The 27,079-nt window shown below is 30.2% G+C and overlaps 4 protein-coding genes and 1 long non-coding RNA gene across 8 annotated transcripts in view; 3 read left to right on the top strand and 2 right to left on the bottom strand.

Moving 5' to 3' along the window:
• Positions 1-185: 185 nt before the first annotated feature.
• On the top strand, positions 186-1,749 carry LOC118074469 (early nodulin-75-like). Its single transcript, XM_035095683.1, has 2 exons — positions 186-332; positions 841-1,749. The coding sequence occupies exons 1-2, from the start codon at positions 321-323 to the stop codon at positions 1,660-1,662; spliced, it is 834 nt and encodes a 277-aa protein (XP_034951574.1). The 5' UTR covers positions 186-320; the 3' UTR covers positions 1,663-1,749.
• Positions 1,750-3,398: 1,649 nt separating this feature from the next.
• LOC118074614 (uncharacterized) lies at positions 3,399-4,823 on the top strand. Its single transcript, XM_035095996.1, has 4 exons — positions 3,399-3,449; positions 3,528-3,723; positions 3,812-3,898; positions 3,957-4,823. Exons 1-4 carry the CDS (start codon positions 3,432-3,434, stop codon positions 4,016-4,018), a joined length of 363 nt encoding a protein of 120 aa, XP_034951887.1. The 5' UTR covers positions 3,399-3,431; the 3' UTR covers positions 4,019-4,823.
• Positions 4,824-5,068: 245 nt separating this feature from the next.
• Positions 5,069-19,046, bottom strand: LOC118074612 (1-phosphatidylinositol 4,5-bisphosphate phosphodiesterase-like). 4 transcript variants are annotated; one of them, XM_035095990.1, is made up of 20 exons: positions 18,910-19,046; positions 15,801-15,855; positions 13,308-13,530; positions 13,037-13,096; positions 12,567-12,704; positions 11,444-11,523; positions 11,245-11,380; positions 11,037-11,137; positions 10,642-10,808; positions 10,281-10,491; positions 9,752-10,010; positions 9,321-9,518; positions 9,032-9,227; positions 7,955-8,112; positions 7,593-7,799; positions 7,031-7,403; positions 6,794-6,943; positions 6,328-6,505; positions 5,535-5,985; positions 5,069-5,375 (listed from the first exon to the last, which is right to left on the bottom strand). In XM_035095990.1, the coding sequence occupies exons 3-20, from the start codon at positions 13,476-13,478 to the stop codon at positions 5,307-5,309; spliced, it is 3,303 nt and encodes a 1,100-aa protein (XP_034951881.1). In that variant the 5' UTR covers positions 13,479-13,530; positions 15,801-15,855; positions 18,910-19,046; the 3' UTR covers positions 5,069-5,306. The 4 variants fall into 4 exon arrangements, with proteins under 4 accessions (XP_034951881.1, XP_034951885.1, XP_034951883.1 ...); XM_035095994.1 differs by having other exon boundaries at positions 5,535-5,949; XM_035095992.1 differs by lacking the exon at positions 18,910-19,046 and adding an exon at positions 18,741-18,888.
• A 22-nt stretch (positions 19,047-19,068) lies between these two features.
• LOC118074615 (uncharacterized) overlaps positions 19,069-27,079 on the top strand; it is a 41,091-nt gene continuing 33,080 nt past the window's right edge. Inside the window, exons 1-3 of the long non-coding RNA XR_004691217.1 lie at positions 19,069-19,191; positions 19,552-19,694; positions 20,297-20,501. This is a non-coding gene — a long non-coding RNA (uncharacterized lncRNA). The remainder of the gene's footprint in view (positions 19,192-19,551; positions 19,695-20,296; positions 20,502-27,079) is intronic.
• Positions 24,709-27,079, bottom strand: part of Dop2R (dopamine D2-like receptor) — a 103,642-nt gene continuing 101,271 nt past the window's right edge. Inside the window, exons 6-8 of the mRNA XM_035095995.1 lie at positions 26,563-26,757; positions 25,997-26,445; positions 24,709-25,536 (exon numbers count right to left, since the gene is read on the bottom strand). Coding sequence (XP_034951886.1) covers positions 25,328-25,536; positions 25,997-26,445; positions 26,563-26,757 — 853 coding nt within the window. The 3' untranslated portion in view covers positions 24,709-25,327. The remainder of the gene's footprint in view (positions 25,537-25,996; positions 26,446-26,562; positions 26,758-27,079) is intronic.

The following is a 27,079-nucleotide window of genomic DNA, read 5'->3' as shown; positions in this document are numbered from 1 at the left end:
TTTCATATGGCAACGACGTAATCTTTTTTGCCTGAGGGCTAACACTTACGGCAAAGCAAAATTTATTCAGGAAATACCGGAGCAATGGAAATTACAACACAGTGTTCTCGACTGCTTTTTATACCACTTAAGGGGATTTCATCGTACCTGACTTACTGCTGCGATTGCTTTAATTTGTATTGACCGCTCCCTCTGTATGCGGGATAAGTTTATAAAGCAAGATAGAATGCACTGAGCGGGCCTAGTTTTACTCTACTCGTGGTGCGGTTGGGAATTTTTCACTTTTGACTTATCCTAAAAATAAAGTAAAACTATAAACCATGAAGAAACTGGTAAGTAATTAATCTAGCTATAAATTGTAGTATTTAAATTTACAAGCAAATCCTTGACTTCATATTATTTATCGAAACACAAATGGAACACTTTTAATTATTACCTTAATATAATACTACTTTTTTCAAGAATTTGTCTTAAAATAAATGGATAATCAGAGCTGCGAGCTTTTATTAAGCTTTCTTCAATTTTTTCTAAACTTAGATAAAAATTAATTTAAAAGAAAAATTTAATGGTAAATAATAAAGTAAAATCGACTCGAAATAAAGTTAGTTCAAATAAAAACTTTGTAAATTAAAATCAACAACAAATTTGTATTATTTTAATGAATATTGATTTCTTTACGTACTACAGTGTTATAAATTAAAAAAACTTTAGACTTTTATGAATCGTATTTTATTCTAATTAATTATCCCACTCAGTATTATTTATGACAAGTTTAAGTAGATTTCCCAACTTTGTTATTGTCTGCAACTTTAATCGTCCTTTCCTAATTTATTTCCTCAGGTATTTTACATGTTATGGCTCACATGCCATAATATATGCGTCGAATGTGTAGAAGAATCTGATAAAGCAGTAGTTGCATCAGATTCCACGACAAAGGCAAAAAGATACTTACATCATGGTGTATCACACGATTCTTCATCACCTTGTCCGCCGTTTTATCCTCATTTCCATACGTCTAGAATTCCGATGCATGCAATAAAGTCATATGGCCCGCCACCATATCCGAAGCCAATTTATGGACCACCAGTAGCAAGTCATGCGGTCCAGTACATCCATCAGCCAACGTATATGTCCTACGTACCAAAACAAACAGTTTCTTACGTACATGCAAAACCTCAAGTTTCAATGCCGCTTTATCATTACCTTCCACCAAAGCCAATGGTTCATCACGACATACCGATTCAGCACCTCGTAAAACAGCAGGCTCAGTGGCAGTATCAACCACATTTAGTGAATTACGAGAAGCCACATTTCGCTTACGCTCCAACTTATCACAAACCAATGATTCAACAAGTCTCATATGTGAAGGGCTTGGAAAGTTCAATAAATTATCATCCAGTCCAAGCAACTAATTTTATAGCTAAACCTGGTATTGTCTATAAATCTGAGTCACATTACTGTGAACCATGTCATCAAACTCCACTGAAACCTCTTGTGCATAAACCACTACCTCAGATCGTTCATGCTCCACCCTCTTACGTAAAGCCCGTTGTTCATCACCCAGCACCCATAAAACCTGCGTCTTATTACCTTCCAGCTCAATCACATCCGCAACTGCCAATTATCAAACACTCTGGACATGAATATCCTTGCAGTAAATAATTTAATTGAATCTCAAATTACTCATTAATTTGATGAAAGTATTTTTGTAAAGAAATATTTGTAATAAAATCAATTTAATTATCATAATTGTTCAATTATTTCTTATGAATATTTATTACTTGCCTCTTAAGGTTAGACTAAAGTGGTCGACTGTCAAAGTAGTTTAAAAAACGTAATAATTTTTTCTTTTCGCTCTAAACCAGCGAAATCCTTGAGAAGATTAATGAGTCTTCGATTTTATGGCGGATAATATCTATCTTGATAGTTTAATTTAGAGTGACTGTTTTTCCCACAGTTCTTTTCTGCTTTGCGTGCAAATATGTGTGAACATGTCTTTATCATCATAAACTAAATGAGGATAATTGAATCGATGCTTTGTGATTATTTTTTTGCACTTTTATTTTCTCGTTACTTTTTTGCGACGCAAATGCTTTAATTTTCTGGAGTGTTCTATGTAATAAATCGTAGTGGCGCTAGGAGGCTCTTTATCGTGAACCTCCTCTCTCAAAACATATTTGGAATATAAAACGGAAGTAATTCAGATGTAACCGTCACAATTTCTTTCGGATCAGCTGTAAATTTGAACTAGTTTTTCTAGTAGGTTATTGACATCATTTGTTATTGACGTTATTGTATAAATTGCTGTATATATGCATTTAAATAAAAATAGATATGCATTAGACTATATACAATTAATTAATAAATGATTTGCAAAAAATTTATAAATACGTTGAATAAATATTTCCATACACATATTAACTATTGTAATAAACTACTTCATCGTCCAAGAAACATGTAAAAACCTGATGCTGTAAATTTTCTAAGAATATTTTTAAACTTCTTTTAATCTCAAGTATTACATTCGATAATTTTTTTTGCCTTTATAAATCATTATAATCCAAAGATTTTTATCATAATTTAGATGTCAAAAACATGTTTTACTGGTAATACTTAATTTTTTTTTAAATAAAACTAGTAGCTGACGATTAAATAATAGGAAAACATCTTAAATTCTTAGAAAAGTGTTTAATAATTGTAAAAGAACATAATTTATTGCTCCAGATAAGTTGATAAAACTATTTAGTAACTTCAGATAACAACAATGGACAGTTGAAAATACAATGGGTGAAGTTTTCTCAAGGCTTTGGACTTGATGACTTCTTACGTATTTCATAAGTGTTTACTAGTACTATGCGAAAGATTCATTGTTTGTTCGTATCATCTTATTATTCACTTCCTTACTTCTGCTGTTTGCATCAGAGAAAAGTATTTTACAATTCATTCTAGAAAAATAGAAAATACCCATAATCGATAATGGATATTTTTATTCCATATTCCAGAAGAGGTACTTTAAACTGAAATAAAAATAATGTGTTCCAATCCATTTAAATAACTAGAATTCATAAATAACATATATAAAAACTTGAATATCAATGAAAATATAAATGTTTTCTTTTATATGTTTATGCATCACAGATAAGGGTTTTTTATAATGTTTTCGAAAAATTTTTCATTTTCATCAATAACAATATTATGGTTTTATTATTTGTTAAGAACATTGTCGTAATATATACTATATGAATACATTATAATAAATAATTTTCAAATTTTCCTACATGATATACACCATGTAATACGAACATCCGGCTATGGAATACTGGATTCTCATAGCATTTCGAAATATTCTGAAGACTATGTATAAAATGAAGAACAATAGGTCAATTTTAGCACAGTATTGAAAGTGAAAAGGTAAAGAACACTTCCCTAGAATGGCGAAGATTCTTATAGTGAGTGTGATCTTATTTTTAATGTTATTTATAACTAGTACAATTTCAAAAAATTATATTTTTCTATTATTTTTTCAGTTTTCTATTATTGCTGTGTCGATATGTGATGCTGGATTTATACCCGATCATTATTATTCTCATTTTCCTAACTTAAACACTGTTTATCATGGGCATGGTGCTACGAGTTATCAGAATGTTCAAATACAAAATCATCTTTCTGTACCAATTCCCAAAGATCTCCAAGTAGATGATGGCTATTCTCATGATGTCATGCGTAAGATACAAATAATTTTTTTTTAAACTGAGAATTAGGTTTTTGAATAATATATGCCACTAATTAAATGATTTTTAATATCATGAAGAGCATCATAATGAAGATCCAGAACTACTATTAGATCATTTACCGGATTCACATATTGCTTTGGAACATTCTTTTGTCTCTAATGATGGTAAGTGAATAATAACATGATTCAAAAATATCACTCCAATTTTAAATAATTGTTTTAGTTCCCTACGAGGATACTGATGATATTTTACATTATGATTCGGAGCATTATGACCATGATTGATGAATATGAATTAACCAGTAAAATAATTATTCTATCAACTATTAATCAATCAACAAGTATCGTATCGACCTTATTGTTAAAATAAAGTAGCCAATACAATTTATTTTAATCTACTACTAAAAAAAATTTTCATTTCTCAACAAAATGGAAAATTCAATAAATGCAATGAACAATGAAATTACTAATCACTGAGGAATGTGATATTTCAACTAAAAAAACACAAAAATTTATCTATTAGAGAAACCTACTCTCTTTGTTTTTATTATTTTCTTTTCTGATTTTTAATATCATATACAGATTAAAATTATTCATAAATTATGTAAATAACATTGTGATAGCGAAAAACAACAATGTAGAATCATAAATTTCTAAACTTTTGCATTTTTATGTACAATGTTTTTTTTTTTACTAAATTTACATCGTACAATAAAGACATACTCTTTTATAATTAAAATTAATTTTTAATAGAATTCGTTTTTTTTTTGCTATAACATTATTCGTACCTACAAATTCAAGTGACGGTGAAACACGAGGCGACCGTCTACGTGTTCCCTTGTTTGAATTATTACTCTAAAGATTTTTGACTAGATCACCTTAATTATTGACTGCTCGATCTACTTCTTGTTCGCGCAACAACGTGGAATAATAATACTCTTATAAAAAAATATTCAGAAAAGATAAGCTAAATATAAGTATTACTTACAACTATTCATTTATAGTAATATTTATAGTTTATCTAAAAAGAGCATCCGATATTATTAATAATATCGTCATGAACAAAAAAATACAATTACAAATTATTAAATAGTTGGCGTTTTTTTCTAAATCTAAACAAACATTCAATTTTTACTTTCAATAAAGTTATTTAAAAAACATTTAAAAATACATTAAGTTAATAAATAAATTGTTATCATTACTTTATAATAAATGATGTGGATCAGAAAAAAGTTTTCTTGCAATAGAATGACCATTTATAGATGATAAAAGCAGATATGAAAACGGAGAAATAGACCGGAAGCTCTTGCTAAAGAAACTTTGTAATGATTTCAATTTTTTTGTTGCATTTTCATTATTCCTTTTAATGTTTTTTTTTTGATTGATTTTTTTTTCTTATATCACCCCCACGTCGTGCGTTTGACACAGGACAGACCGAGGAACGACACTCTAATTCAAAGATTGAAACTTGTTCCCAATTCCAATAATTAACGATAGTAATAAATTATCTCAAGAGAATCCTTTCTTTATTTAATCTAATTTATAAGATGAGTATCTAATCTTCAGCATTCAATCACACGTAGAACTCATTTTTTGGACCCAACTCATATTCGATCTCTTGATTCTTATGCATCTCCATTATCTGAAACATTAAATAAATTTTATCCATGAAAAAAATTGTTGTCCCCTAAAATGAATTAATCATAGTTCTAAGAAATTTTTTTTTTAGCAGTAGATAATCAATCATGAGAGGGGAAAATTCTTATAGTTGGAAAAATTTGTTATACACAAAAAAACTCACCCTATTCATTTCTTTTTGTAGTTCCTCCAACTGTTCATTATGGATCATCTTTAATTTTTCCATCTCTCGATTCTGTACCATCTGTGCAAACTTACGTTCTTCCATAAACCTCTTGGTGTTGTTCTGCTGTTTTTCCCGAAGTCTCCCCTCCTTAATGCCACGGCTCTTTAACGTCTTATCATTCATGACCTCCTTCATGCTTTCAACGGACAATCTAGCTTGTCTGGCATTCATCTCCTTGATCTCACGCTCGTGTCGTGCCGTCAGTTGCTTTGTCTGGACCGATTGTGCAGCGAGGCAGAGCTTACGCAATTGAACACGTCTTTCTTCCAGATGACTGCGTACCAATTCTCTCTCCTCACGTCGCTGTCCCTCAGTTAGATGTGACCACTGCGTCGTCTGCTCCGAGACCGCTCTATGAACGATCGGATCCCTCGATAATTCCGCTTTGCTGATTTATAAAAATTAACTTAATTAAGTAACCCGTTTAGTTTCGCGAAACCAAAAATGAAAATTGCCAAGGGTTTCACCCCCTAGAAACTACCGGCAATCCGATGTAATTAATCGATCTGAAGACGATTACGACTTAACGGTTTCCTATAAATGGAATATGATTAAGCGTTATTAGAAATAACTAAGAGAAGTGAAAACGTTCACGGAATATCAACTAACACTGCACCTGTATAGCCTTGTTTGCTTTCACTTATTGCAATTAATCATGAGTCAACTATGGTTCGAGATATATATATATATTAAATCAAGCTTACGAGTTTATACCTCTGTCTTTACTTACTTTTTGCCTTTTATGAGTTTTTCAATTGCAGCACATTGTTGTTTCTGGACGGCATTTCTTTCTTTTTGATGTTTCTTTTTTAATGACTCTAAATCTTTTTGCTGTTTACGTATTAGTTTTTGATAGCCCTTCTCCTGACGAAGGTTTTCCACTGTTATCGGCTCAAAATCCATTGTTTCTAAAATCAATACAGATTTAATTTAAAAAAAAGTTCATCTTTATTTAACCAAGGTAAATGTTTAATTCGAGTAAATAAACAAATTAGCAGCTCTACGTTAATTATTGACAACAGGATTCAATAACAGATCAATAGTAAGTATATAATTATCTCTAAGTAAAATTTTAACAGTTTAAATAATGGCTAAAATAAATCAGCGTTTGATCAGACCGTTAATTGGAACATTTACCCTATATATAGTTGAAATAAAAGGGTAATTTTTCTCAACTTGATTGAAGATAAACTAACCTCGTGGCTTAACAGCCTCATGTTGTCGTAATTGTGATGAATCGCCACATGATTTATCACCTTCACTCATTCCTAAGCCTCGTATACTCGGCTGCGACGGGATTTCTGTCTTTCTAGGAGCTCGAGGAGCAGTTAAAGCATCCATAAACTCTGTAACATTAATATAATGATTTAAAATAGTAATACATATATAATATATTAAATTCGTTTTTAGTGTAAATATAAATAAAATATCACCTTGAAAGCCATCCGGGACGTAAATTTTTATTTCTATATTGCAAAAAAGCATTGGGAGTGACATAGGGAAATTGGCTTCTGTGCGTAAAGAAATGTGACGGTATCCTGATTGGAGACCGTCTAAAGGTACAATTCTTTGGCCTAGTAATCGGTTATTAGAATCTTCATAAACTGCAAAACGTAGGGCCGCTAAGTCGGGAAGAACCACTTTCCTGAAGAGAAAAGGCTCTTCATTGTAGACCGGGTTTAGACCGTTTGCTGGAACAACTCGTGTGCGGAATTCTTTACGTATTGTGTCAGTAGGTAGGCCATACATCTCCACTTCCACATATGTTCCTACTTTTCTATCTGATAAAAATTGGCCGGCAATCACCTAAAGATAATCATCAAAGTTGTTGTATTAAAGAGTGGCTTTAAATAACAGCTCTGTAGTTGAGAATCGTAAATTGAAAGCTAAATCCTCAGTAACTTACTTCTGTATGCTGAGTTAGAAGCAACAAAAGTGTAGGTAACGTCCAATTTAAAAAAAAAGACAAAAATAGTTGTCTTTGATTGTTATTACCTGTACACTGCATTGAGTTGCAATAACTCCATCAACTGGACTCTCAGCAAATGGATCGAAACTTCGATCAGCTCGTCTCATAAAGTCTGGCTTCAATAAGTAACCTGATGATCCGTTATATTCGAATTTCCCTTGGTTCAGCTGCATGGGTACATCAGCCGTTTGAAAATTTAAAGAGACCATTTGACAACCAGCGTTCCAGAAGACCTATACGATCAATCGAATAAAATGAATATGATGATTCAAGACTTAAAACTTTGGATTGCTTCCAATTTTTGTCAATTTTTTACTCTCTATAAATCGATATTGATTATTGAATTCCACCATATCATATTAAAAAACTTGATATCAATGATTCTTACCTGAGGCATGTAGTTAGAAGAGTCTGCACGAGTACCTTTTGGATAAATTCTACTCATTTGGCGTTTGTTATAATTGACGAATTCTATGGCAGAAGTCTTCAAATGATTAAGGCCTGTATTCTCGGCAAAGGAAGACATATTGTAATGTATATTTTTTTCTGAAAAAATAATTTCAAATTATTATTTTTACAAGAAATATATGCTTTCGAAGTTTTTTTGATATGTTCACAAGAAAAAAAAATTAATTAGCTTTTAAATTAGAGAAATTTCTATTTTTACTAATTATTCAGTTCTATAGGAGTTTCTAGGAGTAAATGAAATTAATAATTGACGATAAAAATTTTTTTAACTTCCAACTAGGTCGTGATACCACAAACTGTAATTACATCTCAGTAAGCAAAAAATTCATTTTTTAAAAACAATTTTAAGGACAATAGTATATATTAGATTAAAAATTCTGATATCATGAGATATTTAATACTTTTTAATGATAAAAATCAAATTTTTATAGTAATAAATAATAATCATCAGATTATTAAAGTATTAATTAATTTTCCCTTATCGCAAGGCCGATTTATTACAATAAGTCCGCAGGGAAATAAAACCTCTTAGAATTAATAATGTTTCTTTATCGCTCATTAGTGAAGAATAAGTTAAACATTATTTCAAAAGCTTCAGTGTAAAGTTGAAAAAACAAAAAAATGAATTTTTGTCACAGAAAATTTTACCGTTCTCCGTAAGTCTTGATTTCAAAAAACAAGTTTTCTCATTGTAAAATTAGATGATAAGAATTTCAAATAAATGACTGAGTAAATAATTTACGTTTAAAATAGAAAATGAGTAATGAATGTCTCATATAAATAATATCTGGCATAATGGCCAATTTCAACAAGGAATTAATGTTAAGTCCTTCAAGTATCTTCATTTAAATCTTATTTCAATATAAAGTTGAAGAAAAATCGATAAATATTGTATGTAAGTACAGAAGAGGTATGATAAACTTGAATCAAAGTATTCTCGTAACTAAACATAAAGCCTTAGTAACGGGAAACTGTAATAACTGAGTTATAAACTTACGTTCAGCGACGTCAAATCCTTGGAATTTGATGGGTTGTGCATAATTCACCATGGAAGATAGCCAGGGATGTACATTAGTTGTGCTACCAGTGTAGGGTTGTGCAGCGACCAATTCCAAACTATCACCTAAGCCAGTTGGACCAACGCCAGGATTTTGAGAATTTGGTTGAACAACAACATCTACTGCTGAATCAACCTAATGAAATATTGCGTGTGAGAAAAGAATTTGATAATACTTGATTTATTGTTTCCTCTATCTTAGAATGTTTTTGAAAACTTTTTTAATTACCGATTGTTGTTCGACAACTGTTGGAGGTACAACGGGTGGTGCGCTAGCATCTTCCTTGACCTCATCTTCAATAACAAATTGACCTTGTTTGAAGAGTTCCAATTCTTGCTTTTCCACTTCCGGTTTTAATCGTTTGTTCTTGATGAGAATCTTTCGTTTGAGTAGATTTGGAGAGGGAAGAGGAACACCCGGCTCCAACTGATTCCATTTTTAAGACATAAATTCATTAAAAAAAATAAGAGATATGTCAACTTTGATTACTTTGACTATCCAACAGATTAAAAAAATTAAATCATATTAAATTGAAATTAAATCCAATTGCAACGATCAAAGTATCAAAGTTATAAAATGAAATTAGCAACAGATTGAATATGCCCTTGAGTGAAATTAGATAAAATATGTAGAATGCAATAAGTATACATCAATCTCACCGGGTAGTCTTTGAGAGGTTCTTTTAGTAACAAATCTCCAAGAATTTCGTCGCAATATTTAGCCAATTTGTATTGTTGTGCTTTACTACAATGATTTTCGAAACTTAAAATGACTGGATATTCTGATGTAACGAATGCGGTGTCTCTGACTGCGTAAATGACGTCCTTGAAGAGGACTGCTGTACACATGGCTTTACCATGGGTTATTATAGGCTCTTCATCTTCACCTTTACCATCCCAACAGTCTAATTCAACACATCTATAATAAAATAAAGAAAGAAAGATGATTTTAATAATAGAACCCAAATATTTTTAATTTATTCTAAACAGATATTTAGTTATTATTATATATTTATATATTCTTTAAAACATTGAATAAATTATAATTTCATTTGTTTGAATAGTAGTTTATCTACTGAATTATTTATTTTTTAGATTATTATAAAAATAATATTATCATACTAAAAAATTAATTTATAATATTGAAAGATTATAAATATTATTCATTTAATGTTTATATTAACAATACCTGCAACCAGCAAGTAACACTTGTCTGTACATCTCAACACTGCTCTTTCCTCCAAACTGTCGCCCAGATAGGTAAGTATTGTGACTTGAGTTTATGTAGTAGTGTGCTAATGGCTGATCCATATCCATATAAACGTCTAATCTGTCTAGAAAAACTGGGGCATTCTCGTCGGACATTAAATATCTTATAAAACCATCCTTTGATAATGTCTCTAAACAGCGTAGCAATAAAAAGTGAATTATTAATCTTCGATTTGAGTGAGAGCTCCAATAAAAGCTTTGATTAGACGTAGAAATGGAAGATATAAAGAACATGAGGGTGAACAAAAAAAAATGTGAAGAATGAAAAATGAAGAACTTACTTTGATTTCGAAATGTTTCATTTTGTTCATAGTCATTAATAATTTCCATAGCTCTCTTCTCGTCATAAAGCGGATATAGGATTTCATTCAAAGTTGGATCACGTTGTTTCTCATTTAGAAATGTAATTAATTGTTCCAGATCAATTGTATCGGCTTTTCCTTGAGTTCTAAAAATATTTTTTCATAAAAATTACAAAATTTACATGAGTGTTTGTTGAAAATTTTATGTATTCGTGAATTAATTGAAAATAAACAAATAGAAAACTTTAATTGATAAAAGATATCAATCCATGTTTATTTCTTTAATAGATTAAATTGGATCGACTCTGAATATTTTAATCAATATTTTTGTTTCTCCATCAATTACTGATCAATTTAAACTGAACTGTACTTACATAGATTTAAATAGTTCTTCGATATCATTTCTAGGACAAATTTTGTGATATAGAGCATAGAATGTATCAAAAGTAAAATCATCTGGTTCTATAACGTCATTCTAAAAATAAAAATGCAAATTATTTTATCTCTATTATAATAAACAGAGAATAATAAAAATTATAATATGAATACATATATTTTGTAGTATCAATATTTGCATTTTACCTTTCCACTTGGCAAACCGAGGTCAGACAAATACTGGTACACCAATTTTTCCGTTTTTCCAGAGGCAAACGTGCGGGCGACTACTTTTACTGGTACTTTCCCATTTGGATCTACTAACATCCTCAGCCTCATCCAACTTGAGAAATAAAACGAATTAATCTCATTTATCCGCGTAATTGTCTCTCCATGGTTAACTTACTGTTTCTTCAGGCAAGTCAGCGGACAAACATTGTTTGCTTTGACATTGTGGGTGATTTTCCGAATTCCAGCAAGCCATATCTATAAATAATAATCGCTGAGAGATTCAGTAATAACTAAATTAAATAAAACCAATAATGAAAAAATATTTCTCCAATAATATAATTGATATTCAGATACTTAATCGTAAACAATCACTAAACAAACAGTTTAATATTCTCTTATTCAGAAATTATAATTTTTTTTCTATCATAATAATATATTATTAGACATAATGTTGTTTTTCAGTTGAAATTTTTAATAAAAATTAATTAACTCCATTTATGATAATTTTATAAATACGAATAAAATTTAAGCTGTCAAAAGTAAAAAATACTTGAAGAAAATATTAGTTATCATAAAATATAATAATAGTGTGTTATATCGTGTGTATGAATAACTTATGTAAAAAATTAATTGCTATTCGAAAAAAAAACAACAATTTGTTGACGAAATAACGAACCTTTCAACTATTACGAAGTGATAAAGAATAATATATTTGAATAAAAATGCTTGAATAACAAGAAAATACTAATTTTACGTAAAATTTTTAAATAAAAATAGTTTTTCTTATTAAAAAGCTTTTTGCATTTCTTAGCTGATGATGCATCAATAATTATCGATAATTAAGCGATTATCTATAGACTAAAAGGCCATTAAGAGCTATTAAATGCTATCATAATTCAATTTGTGTCACATGTATAATTTTTTTGATCTAAATTATAAAAAAAATTTTTCTATCGTTTTTTACAGTGTGAAAACATAATTTTGAAGAATTCTTTGAATTCTTTCTCTTCTTTTACGAACAATTGCATCGCGTGACTCAGCAAAAATTTGGAATTTCCTTGAGTTTGGTATAAAATTGAAATGATTATAAATCATATAGAATAACTATGTAAGGCGATTGAATAATGATCACAATACCAAATCGATCCTATTGATTTAGCGATTCACTCGTATATCGTAAATTATAAGCACCCACACGGTAATAACATGTCAACGAAAAGCAATCAAACGAATTTAAAATAGAAATATGTATATTTATCAGTTTGATGAATGTGGTCTGCTGATATCGCTTACATTACCTTTGCGGTGTTCGCGTCAGGACAGACGACGTGTTGGTAATTTATATTGGTGTAATCGACTCCAGAGCATATGGTTAGGCTTTTTTCATCCAGTTGTTCTTTATGTTTAGCTATTAGTTTGTCATACAGCTTTGGATCCTATTCACAAAGTATAGAAAAATCTAAAGCTTAATTCTCGATATTTTATTTAATTTTTTATTATAATTTAATTATTATTTGCCCTTACAGGCTATTAGTCATTTGATTTCCGGAGCAAATATCTTTAAAAACAAGCCTATAAATATGAATTCCAATAAATCGTTGAGAAAAATTAAGATCAAAATAAAGTGGACGCTATTTAGTGAGAAAAAGAAAAAAATAGAACTGAGGAAAATAATTGAATTAATGAAGAATAAATTTTCCAGAACCCCTATGAGGGTTATAAATAAAAGATCGAGAACTTATCATAGAAGAAGAATTAAATATTTCACCTTAGGTACACCTCCTGCTCGTGTATCGCTCACTTGACACAGCTCGATGACGTCGCCATCCTATGAACAATACAAAAAAAAGAACGATCGATTACAAAAGAATGTTCAGCATGCGCGAGAATAATAGATTTTCTACCACTAGTATAAGCATCTTGAGAAGGTGACGGATCATTTCGAATAGGGGGTATCTAGTTGAGGGTGGAAAACGATCAAGCAATAAATGAAGAGAGAAAATGACTTCCTTGCTTTCAGTGAAAAAGCTTCCTCTCACCTTTCCCTCACTCTGCCAATAAATGAAGAATCCATATTCGTCGACCTTGAAGAGACAATTAAGCTCTATTTCTGTGTTGTCCTTCTCTTCGGTCCACCGGTCAAAAACACATCCTACTCGCAGAGGCTCCGGTACCTCGATTTGCCAATTAAACTCAAACCTTTTTGTCATGGTTGGAGATCTGCCTGTGTAATTGTGAAGCCAGCGACTTAATTTTTTGTCTCTGTAATATCAAGAAAATTTATTAGATGATAAACTGTATAATAAAGATTATGATTAGCTAATAATAAAAATAAAAAGGAATTCAATTAGAAGTCTTGTCACAATTTTCGCATGACAAAGTAAACAAATGATCACTTAATAATAAACTGGAATACATTTTTTTATTAGAAAAATAAGATTTCTACCTTCAGTATTATTAATATTTATTTAAAAGTTTTTCTCTCGTATTAAGAATAATGGAATCTTTAGATATAAATTGATGTAAAATGACAATAAAAAGACTATTAAGTAGTTGAACATACTTCAAGTATGTCTTAAGTAAAAAAATTCAAGAAAAAAAATCTAGCGACTTATTTTCAATGAAATATAAAAGAACGTCACGAGTAAAAAATGGAATATAGTAGAAACTAGAAATAAAAGTTTATTGTACAGTTTAATTTTAAATCTTGTATTTTTGTAATTATTGTCATCTTGTCATAAATATATTTTATCACAAATCGATTCGAAATAGTAATAAAAATTTAATGAAATAGATAAAAATTATTAGAACATGATTTATATGATTATTTTTCAGTAAAATTTTAAAAGTATTCATTTAAAATTGACTTCAAATTTTTGGAAAACATATTTTAATACTCAATTATTATTATAGACAATGTTACAAGTGTAATTGAACGTAATGATAAATCCATTGGTTTGAATATTATTTTCAAATAAAAAAATCTTTTTAAATTACTGAACTATCAGCCTTTTACAAGCAGTTGATGCTATCAAAGTTAAATGTTTCAAAGTCTATCTAATCGATACAAAAAAAAGATTTATCAAACTTAACGATAGTCTGTAAAATATAATTAAAAAATTGTAAAAAAGTATAGCTTGCATTGATCTTCAAAAAAATTTTCCATTGCTTTATTCTATCATCATACCACTGATAATCACATCATCACTTCACCCTTTAAGTAACCATGCTTGGCATCTAATTGAGCGTTAAGCCCCAATGTTCTAATGCTGCTCATCGTTTCTTTGCTTCCATCGTTTTACTTTACTTCATCAATTCCTCATGCTGTTCTTCTGCTCAGTGGTTCGCGAGATCGTTATTGAGTTGTAAAAATTTCAACGAGCTTGTACAAACGTTTTTAGTATTCTCTTTTATTTCCCAAGTGTCTTATTTTTTTCTTCTTATTTTGACGACCTCAAAGAACGATGAAACTGCTCCAACTTAACTTCCCTCACGTAATATTTGTTTATCCACAATATAACTGTATGCAATATCAATCTACATGCAATGCTTCTGTACTCATGCATCACAACTTGTAGTTTTTTTTATAGTTTAAAATTAAAATTCTGTTGATGATATCACCGCGATTTGTAGAACAAGATTCTTGTCACAAACATGTTGGTAAATTCAACATGAGTAAAAGTTGGTTACAATTTTTAATTATTTAACTTTTTTGTAATCAAACTTCTACCATTTGAAGCCAACATATTTATTATTATTGTCGTCAGGTTTTCATTCATAATATATTTATATAATAGCATCAAACTTGACATACTTTCAATTATTTTAATAAGTTATTCAATATTTGAAAAAGTAGTTCACAAATTTCTAATTTGAATCACACTTTTTCAATGAATCTAAATATAACAGAATAGTGCAAATATTATTTCAAAATAAATATTCTTTCCTTTTCTAGTTCAAATAAAGAATATTTTTCTTTGTTGAATAACAAAAATAAAAACTAGTAACCTTAAAAACCAGTCATCTGTAATTCATGATTTATTATAACAACTCATACCGCCTGAGAGTTTTGTTCTATAGCTTTGCCCTGACATTCAGTAGATTTTAAGCGACTTGGGTTTTTCAACTATTCTTTGCACTTCTTTAAAATCTTCTGAAAAAGTCTCAAGTCAAGGTGCGCCTGCATCATTCACGTGGCATTGAGTACATAAAAGATCAGTCTTCGTGGTGAGGGAATTGAATTTGAACGTCAGTGCTTCTTTTACATGCTAGAACAATTATTTTAAATGTGTAAATAAGTACATGTATAAGTATGCATTCAGGTTCTTTTCATTATTTCGAAGAAAAAAAACGTTTTTTTAATTACTTAACACTCCAGTTTATTATTATGAGTTCATTTCATCAAGGAATTAATCCTGCTAAGAGGGTGAGACATTTACGTCATAAAAGTAAAGTCAAACAGTAGTAATGAAAGTTAATCGAAAGTTTCAGTGAAAAAAATGGAAAAATATAAAAAATTTTATCATACTTACACCGTTAAGAGCTCCTCTTTCGGGTCAAAAATCTCATCTTACTTAGTCTCTGCACCTAAAAAATAAAACATAAATAAATTACAAAATTATGAAGAATATTTTTTTAAGAAACTGTTTAATTCCTGAATTATATATTTAGAAATTTTATTTGGCTTTTTTCACATAATAAAACTATTTCTCTGAAAGTTTATTGTCCTTCTAATGTTTAAATTTATTTTTCGGTCATGTAGGTAGGTCAGAATTAAAAGAAATGTTAACATTTCAAGAAAGTTCTTTGCTCTGTTTTATGAATATCTTGAAAGAGCTTATTTACATTCCAGAGAATACCCTAATTTCCTAAAAAAAAATCACTTAAATGTACATGAATCGTAGAAACAAAGAGTCAACAACATTGAAGAAGTTAATTGAGTAAATAACATATAAAAAAAGTCTTCTGTTTTTAAATGTATTATAATTAATTTCAGTGTTCATTTTTAATAAAAAGAAAGTACAATAACAAAATAAAACCGTGTATATAAAATTTTATAGTCAGCAGAACATTTAATAAATTATGTAGCTTTTTGCTCTCGTACTATGAAGAATTAAGGTTTTATAAATTCCGCGCATAATATAGAAGCTCTGTATATCTATCATACTAATTCTACTTCATTTTGAAACTTTTTTTGCTTTTATTTTATTCCATTTTCATTATCCTTGTATTCATTATTATTGAAAATAATATTTATCTGTAGAAATACATTTAAAAGTTTCAAAAAATAACTAAAGTCTCTGCTTCATTTTCATATAACTTTGTCACATTGCGGATATCCCGAATAGATAAGTAGAGTATGATATATAATGATAACAGCAATATGTTAAATATCTATCATTGTGATTATTAAATAGTAATTGAAATTCTGCATTAATGTTATTTTCCATCAATACTGAAAAAATGTATGCTCAATGATTGCAATCCTGTACTCTGAATCTTGTATCAACACTCAAATATACTCTGAGAACGTGCTAAAACTGTTCGTATATACACCATGGTAACGCAAATCCGAGGGTGAATGTTGAGAAAATAATACCAGTCTTGTATTGCGTCCATTTCAATGCAAATATTTCCGATATTCGAATGCATTGATTAATTTTGAAGTATTATGTGACATGAATAATTTCATGTACGTACGGAACAGATCTGAAATTAATGACATCAATTTTATTAATATTATGATTGAATAGTGAAAATCAATAATTATTCAAGATTTATAATATAAATTTGTGATTGTATTTTATTTTTGAAAATCAAAATTAAAAAAAAACTGTTCATTAAATAATGAAACATAAATTCTCACATATTTTTTCTCAAGACAGTTAAAATTATGTTGGAAAAATTTATTGGAAAATTATGTATTTAACTCACCCATTAATCTTTTATGTAGAATAGAATTCTTATTTGTGTAAAAGATAAATTTTCATTCAACGGATATTAAGCCAAATAGATAACATGAAAATGTGTGTTTATTCAATAGTTAGTGGGATTTTTCCGGCTGTTATTTAGCTTAGAAAGATCATTTGACCTATTAATAAAACGAATTAATATTAAAGAACATTATTTTTGGCAATCAGTGATCTGTTTTTGATAATCTATTGATTCTCAATATCATGGTTCATCGATTAGAAAGCATAAGATAAGTCCGTTGTCATTGTGACCCTGGAAACAGTTCTCAAAAGTCTGACCTATAAATACCAACAATAGAACTCGGAAATTATTAATCGTATTCGTCGATACCTCATTAAATGTTACTGCTTGGATAATCAGGAAGCAATCTCATAACTAGTTTGAATTAATTAAAACTTACTTATTAATAGTATTGTGTCAATATTACTTTAATTGTAAATTCCATCAGTTTCAACTTCTTTTCTTTACATCTCTTAGATCAACTATTTATCTTTTACACACGTTTTCGAGGACTGATGTGTTCCTATTAGTAGTGCAAATCCTTTGGGACATGTAGCTGCATTGAATACACATTGCATACTAACAAACTTAATTACAAACTTAACGGTCAATATCTGATCGTAATTATGTCATTGTACATATAAGTATATTCTCTCATCGTATTTAAAGGAAATTAGAGTAATTTTCTAGAGGGAAAAGGTTTCAAGTAATACATTACATGTTGTTTTATATATAAATATTTTCCTTATATAAAACAAAATACTAAATATTTCTTGAGTTATTTTTATTATAAACTATCAGAGCTCTTTATTACTTCGGTTAATTAAATTTATCTCATACTTCTGTAATAAAAACAATATTGATTATGATATCAAATAACATTAAAATATAATAACTAGAAAGTGATCATTGAAATATCCATAGAAATAAATAACAACTTTCCCCTAACTTGTTAAAATTTTATGCATTTGTTCATTTCACGTTACATCGTTAAAGTTATGAAAGAAATATGTTAATACTCAAATGACCTGTTTTTGAAGATGTTTATTTTCCGAAGTTGTTTTAGGCACATGAAGAGACTTTGACTGTTTGTTCAAGATAATTGTCTTTTATGAATAAATTAATGAGTAAATGAATACAAAGTTTTTGCAAGTACTTGGGTGATGAAGCCTAAAAGTCACTTCAACCAATGGATCTCAAGCGGTACTACTAAAGTGCTATTAAAGGAAGAAGGGAAAGAAGATGTCTTTAAGTCTTGATAAAGAGCATGATAGTCATCGTACCTCAGTCTCCAATTAATAAATCGCCCGCCTAAATGGCTGACACTTTGTGCAGAGCCCGACGAAACGGATAGACACGCATGAGCAAAGGACACATACGCCAATAGCTTTTCATACATATTACGTTGTGTCATAAATGCATTGAAGATTAAGAGAGTACGTGAGAAGCAAGAAAACATGCAATGAAAATAATAATATTGATGTCAAGTTGAGGATTACCGTAAACATAATGAAGGATAAATTACACATCAAGTGTCAATAATCGTGAAGAAGTGAAAACATCAACAGAATAAGAGAGACAGCTAACATTGATAAATATGAAAATTGGTGGATATGATAATGATAACATTGAAAGCTCTCTAAGTAAATATATTTATTGTTATCTTACTGGCCACTGTATGAAATTACCGGCCACACAGCAACACTCGCGATGTCATTTCGTATCCGTGCGTGTCACGCGCGAGTTAAACGTCGGAACTTTGCACCAGGCACGCCGACGACAACACACCAACTACATTCAGTGTTAACACCAAGCAAAAACTAGTCCCTCGACTCACTCGCGACAAACGGGTGAGCTAGCAGCCAGGTGCTTGCTTGTAGCTCGATACCAGATGATATCATTCGCGCATGTGCCAACCAGCTGTGTTGTCCCTTCTTCTCTACCACTGACGTACGTATCTTTGTCAATATATGTATATGTATATTACAACTGTTCAGTCGATAACTCTAAAATATTATTTCATTCAAAACTTGATAAGCTAAAACTTTGTTGGGGTTTTGGAAATACTACCAAAATCATAAGAAATAAATCTTATCGTGTATACGAAATTTATTGCGATATATATCGATGTAATAATAGCAAATTCCTACCAATTTAATGATAAAATCCTCATGCAATCTTCACATTACATCATACATCAATTTATTTAAACTATAAATATAAGAGTAGATTAAAGTTTTTTTTCTTCAAAAAACTATTCCATGGTGGTAATAATAATAAATTACATTTTGCGAAAATATTTTTTTGCAGAGAATCCTAAAACTGGAACTGATGTTGCACGGTGTACTTAGTACGCGAATTGACTATATGAAGCGCTACTGTCAAATTAGACTGCCTGGAAATACAATTCTCCACAGTCTTCGACAAATGTCGATCGGAGGTTTTGATTCAGCGTGAGTTGAAAGTGTCCATACAATTTTCTTCACTCTATTCTTGATCATACTTTCATTACATCCTGTCAGACCCAAATCCAGACTATACGTTTTATTCATTAATTATTATGGTTAATTAAAATGTCAGCGCACTGGGTGACGCAGTATCTCTAAATCTTTATGCGAAGTAGTATTTTTTGTTTACTCAGTGATACATACATTGTTTTTGTAGTATAATATTCATTTTATTAGATATTTTCGTAGCTTTTTTAATAATATGTAAAAAAAAAATTACCTCAAAAAGATCGATAATATTTATGAAGCAAATTAAAGATTTACAATCAACACACAATAAATGTATCAATGAGCAAATTTTGAGGCTTAATTTGCATATTTGAATAAACTTATATCGCCATCTGTATTGTACCATGTATACTGTAATTCAAAAAGTGGAAGATAAGTGTTCTACAATCAGTACTTTACCGACTGATAGTCAATAGTATGATTTCTAATGGTTTTTCCAAGCATCCGATAGAGTGCATCTCATTATAAAGCCGTTATTTTGAAAAAGTTGTAGTGTAAACAACGGTATACAAAATAAAAAATGTTTTTTTTTTCAATAGTTTACAAATAAATATTGAAGCGAACAGTGAAAAACTATCCAATGAAGAGGTTACAAAAGGATAAAGAATTATTGTTAAGATCTAATGGAAAATATTTCTACTTATTTATGTTGGATTGGAGTTATTACAGAAAAACTTTTGATGTGAAACTTTTTTTACTGCAAAAACCTTACTCGCAAATAAGAAGTACTCGGTTTCCTTCAAGGTAATGTTTTTTTTTTCTTGTATTATTGATCTAATTTTTATTTTAATCATACAATTAATTAACAAAAGATGTTATTAATGCTCATATCTTTAAGCCTCTATTAAAGCCTATTAAATATTAAATTAATCTCAGCAATCGATGAATTGATAGATATTTCACCTATTTTCATGAAGATTTATTGATATATAGAATCATTATGGAGATGTCTCTTCACTTTATCACCTATTTCAGACTATAATTCCTAGGCCATTTCCAACTTCCATCATTAAAGATTCATATTGAGATAAATCAGCTGTTGGACCTTTGAGTGTGAAGGTTTGAGCTCGGGCTATGAAAAAAACGCGGGAATGTTTCCGTTAGGAAATCCAAGGGAAAACTCGGTGATTGTAGGAATGCTTCGAATAGGCTCTATGTTCAGACTTTTTAGGACGGAAACGGGGTGTCCAATGTAATTATCTCGGGAGAAAATGGTTGAAAAGATGGGAATCTGGTTTACCAGGTATTCGTAATGGTGTATTGGTTGGCTTATTCTAGTGTGACCTTGAGTAAAATAACTGTCTGTAAGAGGCTTCAAGAAGATATTGCGAATTCACACTTACCTTATTAGGAATTATATATTTGCCGCTCGACGTGAATCTGCTGCGACAAAATGGGTGATACGAGAGGATTCGATTAACGACTTTGATGAGATCTTCCTGGGCACCGACGTGTCGAACAACGACGAGAACTTAATACAAAGATAATATTCGGGACAAATGCCCTTGTGATAGCAGTGTCACCTCCCCTGGAATGTCTCCACTCCTGTAAAGCATGCAAATAAGGGTACGCAAGGGATTGACCGGGATAATTTCTCCACCCGAGTATTGAGATAGAACAACTTTTTATTATAAAAGAATAATTTCCAAAACAATAATTTGTGGGGTTATCCCCCGCGTCCTGAAGCGAGCTTTATAGTACCGTATCAACTAATTTACAGAAAGTTATGTTTGAGACAGAACGAGTTGATGACCCGGGTACGGGACAGCAAAATTAACAATTGTTATTTCTCCAAATTAATTATTTTACAATTACTAATTTGTATAATTAAGAATCGGACAGGCGTTACAATCTGTGTTTCCGCGTCTTCTCACGGACTCACCCTAATGCCCTTGAACAATGAGGTTGAATTAGGTGTGAGCTCACCGGTGAGTGTCCTTTTCTCTTGGAGATGCTGTAATTTCGCTCTGGTCGGGACTACAGGCCTGGTGTTACTCGTTATCGGAAGTCCTGGGGAACCCTTTGGCTACCCGGCGCCTCCCTGAAGGTTGCAGAGTCTCGTAAAGTGACTTCCCTAGCACCTGGACAGCGATGTAGATGCTCGTAGATGCCATGAATCCGGCCTTGTTTTCCGACTTCCGGACTGACTTTGTACTTTTGCGTGATATTAATTAATTATGCTCTAGGAGCAGCGTATCGTTCCGTGTGTTCGTTACAACGGCGGAAGCCCAACTACTACTACTGCTTTCGTCGGCGTGCTTGAGGCTCGTTTTGGCGAGACCCCCTTTCATTTAGAAGCTCCGCCCACTCCGCTCTTGCAGCGCCTTTCTGACTGAAGCTGATAGTCATGTCTGTTCGTGACCTTTGAAGGTCATCCAGAAGTCCTCTGTACCGACGGCTGGTATTGGTGGTTCTCTGCTTGTCCTGTAACAGTGTTGCCTCCCACAGATGGAGTGATGAGTACCTTCGTAGTTCATGTTGACGATATAGATGTCGCCACTTGTCTCGAGGATCATGCTTCGTTCTCGTATTGTAACAATATTTCGTCGTATTTCTCAATACAATGACTATTACCTACATGCAAAATTCATACGAACTGTACACAATCATAGACTAAATCAATTATTTCAATTATTGATCTCATGAAATCAACAGTATTACAAATGGTTATAATATGATTATAATTTAATTTCATATACAATAATTTATTATTCTGTTGTCTTCATTCTCTCTAGTATATTAATAAAAACTTTTACATCGATAGTAAAAAGTGAAAAGATAAATGTCCAACGGAATGTCTCTTTAGAGAATTAATCAAATAAATTGATAAATAAAACGTAGTTTATTATCTAGCTTTGTTTACAACCTAACAATCGTTAAATCTAATGCACTTTTATAAGCCTCACCCTGTAAATAAATTTAAGTGCCCGATGTTCATTTTACTTTGTAGATATACTCTACTTACCCACTGTGCCATGTAATTACAAAGTTGAAAGAGTAAAAGAACAGACAGTTAAAAAGGTGTAAGTAAAGTGAAACACATAATGTCTACAGTATACACCCCCTAAAAAGATGAAGAAAGATAAAGATAAAAAGTTGAAGAAACCTCGCAGTATTTTCACTCTTGAGCTGTGTATTTGCATTAATTATCTTGATAGAAGTTTCCACCCCAAGTGAATTGAGGGCAAAAGAGGGTTGTTTTCCTGCGGGATATCTTGAAATTACTTGCGACTCCTGCATTTGCGAATATGATTAATTATTATTAGGGTAGTGAAAATAACCCTTATAATATCGGCACTCAGTCTTTTTAAGTGACACAGTAATTTTTTCATCTATAATTGATGGTTTATAAGGATCTTAATGACTTTATTTATAAGGCTATTATTTAATTACTAATCTTTTTCTTTATTGATACTATCATTTATTCATATTAACAATTTATCTTTTTTACGCTTTTTTGTCATTTTTTCGACATTAAGAGAAGTCATATTTTTTAAATGAAAAAATTTGTCAATGATAGAGGTATTTTAGTGAAAGTTTTAAAAAATAATTTTAAGTTTAGTGAGAAAGATCAGTTTTTAATTAATTTAGTAACAATCAAATAATTTTTTGATCATTCTTTCAATAATATATCTTTAATGATAATTTTTTTCATTTTTAAAATATCTTCTCCACAAGAGTTAAAATTTATTTTGTCCGCACGTGTTTGCATTGTTGGAGATACAACTGTTGGTTCATTCTACAATCACCCGATTTATTAGCAAATTAAATGAGCTTAATTCTATGCCCTGTATAGACCATTTGTTTGATAATTAGAATCATAATCAATAAATTCATAAGAAAATGTAGCATTTACTATTTATTTGCACATCAAATTAACCTTCACTATTATTTCACACGCATCAAATATTCGTCATGACAGTCACACTATTTCATACTTGACAATTTTCAAGATTTGGGCTCAGTTTTAAATCATTGATAATTGTCATCATTCTTTGAAATTCTCCAATTCCTGATTTAGCTATTTTTACTAACTTACACTAATATTTACAAATAATTACTCATATTATTCAGAATTTCCCTTTTCTCATTAACGATAACAATTATTTTATAATTACTCTTTGTATCAAGTATGTATAGATATATACAGAAGAGAACGCATCAAGTTAGAAAAATACACGGCAATTTTACGCAAGAATATAAGAAATAACTTCCTTAGAACGTCACACTACCGAAGAGTAATTTAAAGCTTATTATACGGTATTTTTTGAAGCACTTTATGGCTACAGTTATCGATCAATTTCAACTTACGAGTCACATTTTCTTTAATTTTTATTTTATGCTCTTATTTATTTATTTTTATATTATGTTAATGATAACTTTCTATCACGTCAATAATTGTATGCATATATTTTCAATTGATTTTTTAAAATATTCATTGAAATCCTTTCTAATAACATTAAAAGCTGTTCTAATTCGTAAAGCTGTTATTTTTTACACGCACAAAGTCGTGTAAATTTGATTAATAATGTTACCACTTGCAAAACGTACCACGACTTGAGCGTAATTATCTCTTATGTTCTGCTTGCTATTTACAAATTTACATACATTAATATCAATAGCTATCATAGCATTATTCTCACAGACAACAGAGTCAAAAGCTTTGATTGTTTACATAATTATTGCACCATTGTAAATGTGACTCGATGTTTTATGCGTTTACCACCCCCACAAAAAAATAATATAAATATTTTTTATCGCTCCATATAAAAGTATCATTATAATTAAAATAATTTTATTATAATTAATTTCAAACATTTTTCTTAAAATGCAAATGTTGTGCTTAAGAAGAATATTTTGAAATTAATTTTACATAATGAGGATATATTAATATTCACAATGTTTATCAATTTAAGATCATAATAATTATTTTCATGTAGGGGTCAAAAATTTGACATGGTTTATCATTATCATATGTTTTCAGTATTTTATCCAAAAAATTTTTGTTTTATTTTTTATCAAACTATCTTATGGTATAGACCTAAATTCTATTTGTTGTTATTGGGATGTGTTTTGATATGTTTTTTTTTTAAAATTCGTTCGGAGAAATTATCTTTGGTGCTCATTATAATCAATTAAGTGAAATGAAATAAAACTTGAAATAACATCTAAGCATGAGTTTAGTTTACAAGAAAAATATATCTATCCATTGAGCGAAAAAATATTGCTATTGTACATAATCTATTTATTAATTTAATACTGCCGCGGCGTATTTGTTTGCTATAATACATCATTTTGTTTACGTATCTACAAATATCGTTGGCCTTTACAGATCATTCATTTATGTTAACAAATTTCAACGATATCTCTATAATATATTTCAACTGTACAGTGCAAATTATTTGGCATTTGTCACAGGACTTTGATATTTGACAAACTCAAACAAAATCTCATTTCACTCAATCATAAATGTTCTCTATCTATTATTACAAGTATTCTATTAATCGTTTCTATTTAGTTAATTAGTTTATTATTACTTTCAGTAAAATCTTGAGGTTTACATTTTTTCCCTAAATTCTAATAAGTTTTCGGAACGCTTTTCGAAATTCTGGGTTAAACACTGTGTAGATAACGGGGTTGACAAAGCTATTCATATATCCTAACCAGGAAGTTACAATAAATGCTGTAATACCAGGTTGGCAATCCATTTGTAGTTTCACACACAGAGCATCCATGACGTTACACGTGAAGAAAGGGACCCAACAAATAAGAAAGACACCTGCAATAAATAAAAACATTTAAAAATAGTCAAGGTAACAATGCAAGATAAAAGTAAGAATGAAGAAGATTGAAAACGACATTAAAGGGACTATAAAAATAATTTTGTTCATTAAAAAAAACGTTAATTCTTCATTATATGTAGGATGATATCTTCTTCTAAGAAGATAATCATTTTAAGCCGAAGAAATTGAAAAACTGAAATAAAGAAATTTATTCAAATTCTTATGTTCATTTAATAACTAATAAAAGCGGTAGAAGTTTGTGGGCAAGCTCAATATCTCCTCATATTTTCTCATAATATCTTAAAAACTTTTAAATAAATCTTCAAAATATTATTTAAAATTAAACATAAATAATATTCACGGATATTTGCTTATGAATTTATGTACATTTTGCTATAATTATAAATAATAAAACAATTAATAATATGAAAATTTATATGCGAAGTTCTTGCTTACCAAGTACAATAGCTAGAGTCTTAGTAGCTTTCCGTTCTTTCTTTGCCGAGCTTTTCTCTCGTTTTTTTTTACTCGCTTTGTTAGTTTTGTATATCCCGAATCTTGAGCTACTACTTTCAGTCTTATTTTCCTTCTTAGTAGAGTCACTGGTTGTAAGAACACTAGGACTCCTTCTCAACTGAACTGGTAGAAGGGAACTGGTGCTCTTTAATTTTTTTAGTTCTTGTTTGTTGAGACCATTACTATTTTTTTTAAGTTGTGCTGTTGTTGCAACTTTAGGTGGCGGAGAAGATGAAGTTGATGATGATGGAGCTGAAGTTATTCGAGGATTTGGACTAGGACTTGAGTTTGTATCTATCACTTCATGAAGCTGAGTACTACTCAGACCCTCATCATAACTCGAGCTATTTTTTGAGCGAGAACTCGTTAAATGCGCTTGAGCTACGACTCTGAAAATAATAGATGATACGGAAATAATGATCTTTTTTTATCTGCAGTGAACTCGATCGTAAAACTTTTAAAAGACATGAAAAACTTATTAGATAATGGAATTGAATTATTCTTACGCAGCTTCCTCGACGACAGTGGCCATGAAAAATTCTTTACTCTTATCATTAGAAATGGTAACAGTTGGGTCAACAGGCGTTTCATCTTCGTCTTCGTTACTACCAGATGCTGTATTTGTTGGCTCTTCTACTACCGTCCCAACTAATGCCGCTGTCCCCAACGCCGTCTCCGCAAACCTTGCGACAGAATAAGCACTGCTTGATCTTAGTCAGAGTTAACTACTTTTCTCTCGATTTACACTTAATTGCCACTTTTTTTCAATTTGTTTTATAATCTTATACTTAATATGAGAAAATTAAAACAACGGTTTTTTGTAATAAAGGTTCAAAAATAGATCATATACTTCATACTAAATATAAACCACTAATTAATTTAGATTGAATTAAAATACTTAGTAAATTATTGGAAATTTTCTGAATTAAATGAAATTTGGTAGAAAAAGTTTAAAAATCAATAACCGTGTAACTAGGATAGTATCGATAACAGTTTAATTAAACAATTTAAATGAAAAAACCA

Source organism: Chelonus insularis, unplaced genomic scaffold (assembly GCF_013357705.1).
Source record: "Chelonus insularis isolate UGA/USDA-ARS -01 unplaced genomic scaffold, ASM1335770v1 contig_135_pilon, whole genome shotgun sequence".
NCBI classification, from domain to species: domain Eukaryota; kingdom Metazoa; phylum Arthropoda; class Insecta; order Hymenoptera; family Braconidae; genus Chelonus; species Chelonus insularis.
This window is presented reverse-complemented; position numbering and strand designations above follow the sequence as displayed.

Bases quoted from the DNA above. Each gene is read 5' to 3' on its own strand.
- LOC118074612 (XM_035095990.1), bottom strand. From the start codon at position 13,478: ATGACAAAAAGGTTTGAGTTTAATTGGCAAATCGAGGTACCGGAGCCT. The intron at 12,705-13,036 runs GTGAAATATTTA...CTTTGTGAATAG, and splicing joins GAGCAGGAGGTGTACCTAAG to GATCCAAAGCTGTATGACAA. The intron at 9,228-9,320 runs GTAATTAAAAAA...ATATTTCATTAG, and splicing joins CAGTTGTCGAACAACAATCG to GTTGATTCAGCAGTAGATGT.
- LOC118074614 (XM_035095996.1), top strand. The intron at 3,724-3,811 runs GTAAGATACAAA...AATATCATGAAG, and splicing joins CTATTCTCATGATGTCATGC to AGCATCATAATGAAGATCCA. The intron at 3,899-3,956 runs GTAAGTGAATAA...TAATTGTTTTAG, and splicing joins TTCTTTTGTCTCTAATGATG to TTCCCTACGAGGATACTGAT.